General features: G+C 34.0%; 1 protein-coding gene across 1 annotated transcript; it reads left to right on the top strand.

The window, feature by feature from the left end:
• Nucleotides 1-417: 417 nt before the first annotated feature.
• On the top strand, nt 418-2,951 carry LOC147314924 (olfactory receptor 2AT4-like). Its single transcript, XM_086260301.1, has one exon. It carries the CDS (start codon nt 1,010-1,012, stop codon nt 1,946-1,948), a length of 939 nt encoding a protein of 312 aa, XP_086116427.1. The 5' UTR covers nt 418-1,009; the 3' UTR covers nt 1,949-2,951.
• Nucleotides 2,952-3,153: the final 202 nt, after the last annotated feature.

The raw sequence follows: 3,153 nt of genomic DNA on the forward strand, positions 1-3,153 counted from the left end.
TGAGGTCAGGAAAGCGATTCCGCTCCCTGAAGACCAACACAGAGAGACTTAGGAGGAACTTCTTCCCGCAGGCGATACGGTCTCTCAATCACACCACCACACAGTACTGACTCACACATATAGTTCTTACACACACACTGGACATTCTGGGCATTGTTATCACTTAAATCACTTTAAGCATATTTACACTGCACAAGACATAATGTGGATTGCACAACACTGGTCACTATATTCTTCATTTCCAGTTAATACTTGTACAGCTGCTGTTATTGTGTGTGTGTGTGTGTGTGTGTGTGTGTGTGTGTGTGTGTGTGTGTGTGTGTATATATATATTTATTTAATTATTTATATTTCTTCATACATTCTTATATAGTTCTATACTGTGTATTGTGTATTTTGTTGTACAGTTATTTTATTTTCAACTTTAATTTATATACTTTATCATATTCTTTCCCATTTAAATTTACCCTTCATTCTAATTTGTGTTGTACAGTTATTTCATTTTTAACCTTAATTTTTTATATTTTATTCCTTCCTAGTTAAATTTACACTTTAATTTTTCATATTTATTTCCTATCTTATTCATAGCCCTTTCCTTTTTTTTTTCTTCTTCTTCTTTAGGTCACGAGCAGTTGTCTAAGCATTTCACTGCATATCGTACGACTGTGTACGTGACAAATAAAAAATTTGAATTTGAATTTGAATCTCTGCGGATATGTAAATAGAAAATTGTCTATGCCACAATGCAGTGTCACTGGATGACGGGAGTGCAGAGTGAGAATGTACGGTTCTTGTGAGGCTTAAAATGCGAAAGCACAGGTGCTTTGTGTTCAAAGCCAAACTGTCTGTTTACCTGGGTTATTATTTTTTTGTTCTTAACCACTGTCTACTGCTACTAAAGCTTTGCAATATCTTTAACCACCTTTTGCTTTGAGAGGTGTCTTTTATTTTTGTCTTTTTACTTTATCAATTCCAATTTGAAACTTATTGTAATTTAATATTCTTTAATATGTCTTTACAGAATGCGTCAACCAAACTAACACATTTTATTATAGGTGGCTTTGACACAGTCAAAAGGCCTGTAGCAGTTGGTGTGGTTATGCTGATAACTTATTTACTAGCTGTTACTGGCAGTTTGGTCAATATCCTCTTCATTGTTTCTGACAAGCAGTTACATAAACCAATGTATCTTCTGATTTGCAATCTTGCTGTTGTTGACATACTGTATACCTCTAGTGCCACTCCAACAATGATCGGGGTTCTTCTTGCTGGTGTTAATACCATATCATATGTGGAGTGTTTAATTCAAATGTGTGTTTTCCAGCTGGGATCAACAATGGAGATGTTTTCTTTAACAATTATGGCATTTGATCGATTAATAGCTATAATTTATCCTCTTCGGTACCATAGTTATTTAACAAATACACGTATAATGGTACTTACATACATTCTGTGGATTGTTGCCTCTGGTTTTGTGGCTCCTTTACCAGCAACAGTTGTCCCTCTCCCTCACTGCACCTTGAGGCTTAGGTACACTTTCTGTGACGCTGCTGCTGTATTACGAACCCTTTGTGTTGACCCAGAGAAATATTTCAATGAAGGTGCCAGTAGGTTATTTTTTCTGTTATTTTTCACATTCGTTTTCATTTGTCTTTCATACTGTGTGATCTTGTTTTTTGTGAAATTATCATCAAATAATGACAGAATGAAAATGGGAAGCACTCTTGTGAGTCACCTGATTTGTGTAATATGTTTATACTGTCCCATTTTTATCCATGCTATTTTGACCAGGTTTGGTGTGGTATTAACTCTTGAAGAACGCCAAGGTTTATCAATTGGCACCATCCTCGGTCCATCTCTTGTAAATCCTTTTGTGTATTTTCTTAGGACAAAGGAAATTAAAAGTAAGATTTTTAAGATACTTAGAAAGGCTAACACAGCTCGTTAGAGTCTTGTGAACTGTGAGTACACTTATTTTTAAAATGGGCAGAAATGTTGGAATATTCATATGCATTTTTTAAACTTTTTCCTGGTCAGATTTGTGAACTTTTGAGTCCTATTTATGTGAGAAGAATCAACCTGTAAATCATTACACTTACAGTGGTATTTAAAAAGTAGACTGAAGATTATTTTCTTACACAACAAAATTTTGAAACACAAAATGTTCCAATTCACTGTGGCACATTTGAGTTTTGGATTAAATGCACTGACAGCTCAAAGAGCTTACGATTCAAGTAGTGAACAGGCAACTTCTCTCACTGATTCTTTATCATGATTATTTGTTGTTGTTTGTGAGCGACACTGTTTGATAATAACAATTTATGAAGTAATTATTGTGTTATTTTGAACCAAAATAATGTTTGTCATTAAATTCTGGAATGCCTGAGAAGAAAAGGTTACATTGTTTTGTTTAGTTGTTTTAAATGTTTGTTTTGTTTTGTTTTGTTTTTTGTAAGTGGGTGAATGACAACATTCTTAAAACAGTAGGGAATTGACCAGATAACAGTGCGAGAATTATTATAGTGAGCACACATGGACTGAAGGGAACTTTTAAACAAAGATAAAGATAAGATGTGAAGAAAAATGGGATCTTTTTATTGATTCAACTACTTTGACCAGCTCAGATAAAAATGTTTCTTAAATAACAAGCTCAGCTGGGGTAGGAACAGATAACAAAATGAAAGTTACCAAAAGGAGAAATATGAATTTTCATACGAAAATATGAAAAGAAATGTGTATAAAAAAGAGTACAAACATTTTCATCTTCAAATATGGCAAGTTTTACTTATGGGCAGTCACCATTTAAGGTTGCACAGTTTTCATATGAACAACTGAACATTGTCTGGTGATACCTGTTCTGTAATTTCAATAGCTTTCAATAGATAGCTCATGCAGAATCAGGACATCTCAATCCGCTCTTCATCATTGCATAAGCCATTTATTTTTCTTATATTTCATGCTTTCTAAAGTCTATACAACAAACACAAAAAAGAAGCTTTTATTTTCAATGACATCATTGCTATCAATAAATAGGACAATAAATAGGACTTTGTGCTTCTTACTTCTTACAGCTCACACTGCCATTGCTCTTCCCGTTTGGAGCAGCAGTATCAGTCGGTGACCAAAATGGACTTTTTTCTTTCACCTCACCAT

This window comes from Aulonocara sp. 'chitande type north' Nkhata Bay, linkage group LG14, assembly GCF_057382095.1.
Source record: "Aulonocara sp. 'chitande type north' Nkhata Bay isolate Kocher_YH1m ecotype deep benthic linkage group LG14, A_spYH_male_GT1.1, whole genome shotgun sequence".
Classification (NCBI taxonomy): domain Eukaryota; kingdom Metazoa; phylum Chordata; class Actinopteri; order Cichliformes; family Cichlidae; genus Aulonocara; species Aulonocara sp. 'chitande type north' Nkhata Bay.

Excerpts from the sequence above, each read along its gene's own strand:
- LOC147314924 (XM_086260301.1), top strand. The coding sequence starts at position 1,010 with ATGTCTTTACAGAATGCGTCAACCAAACTAACACATTTTATTATAGGT.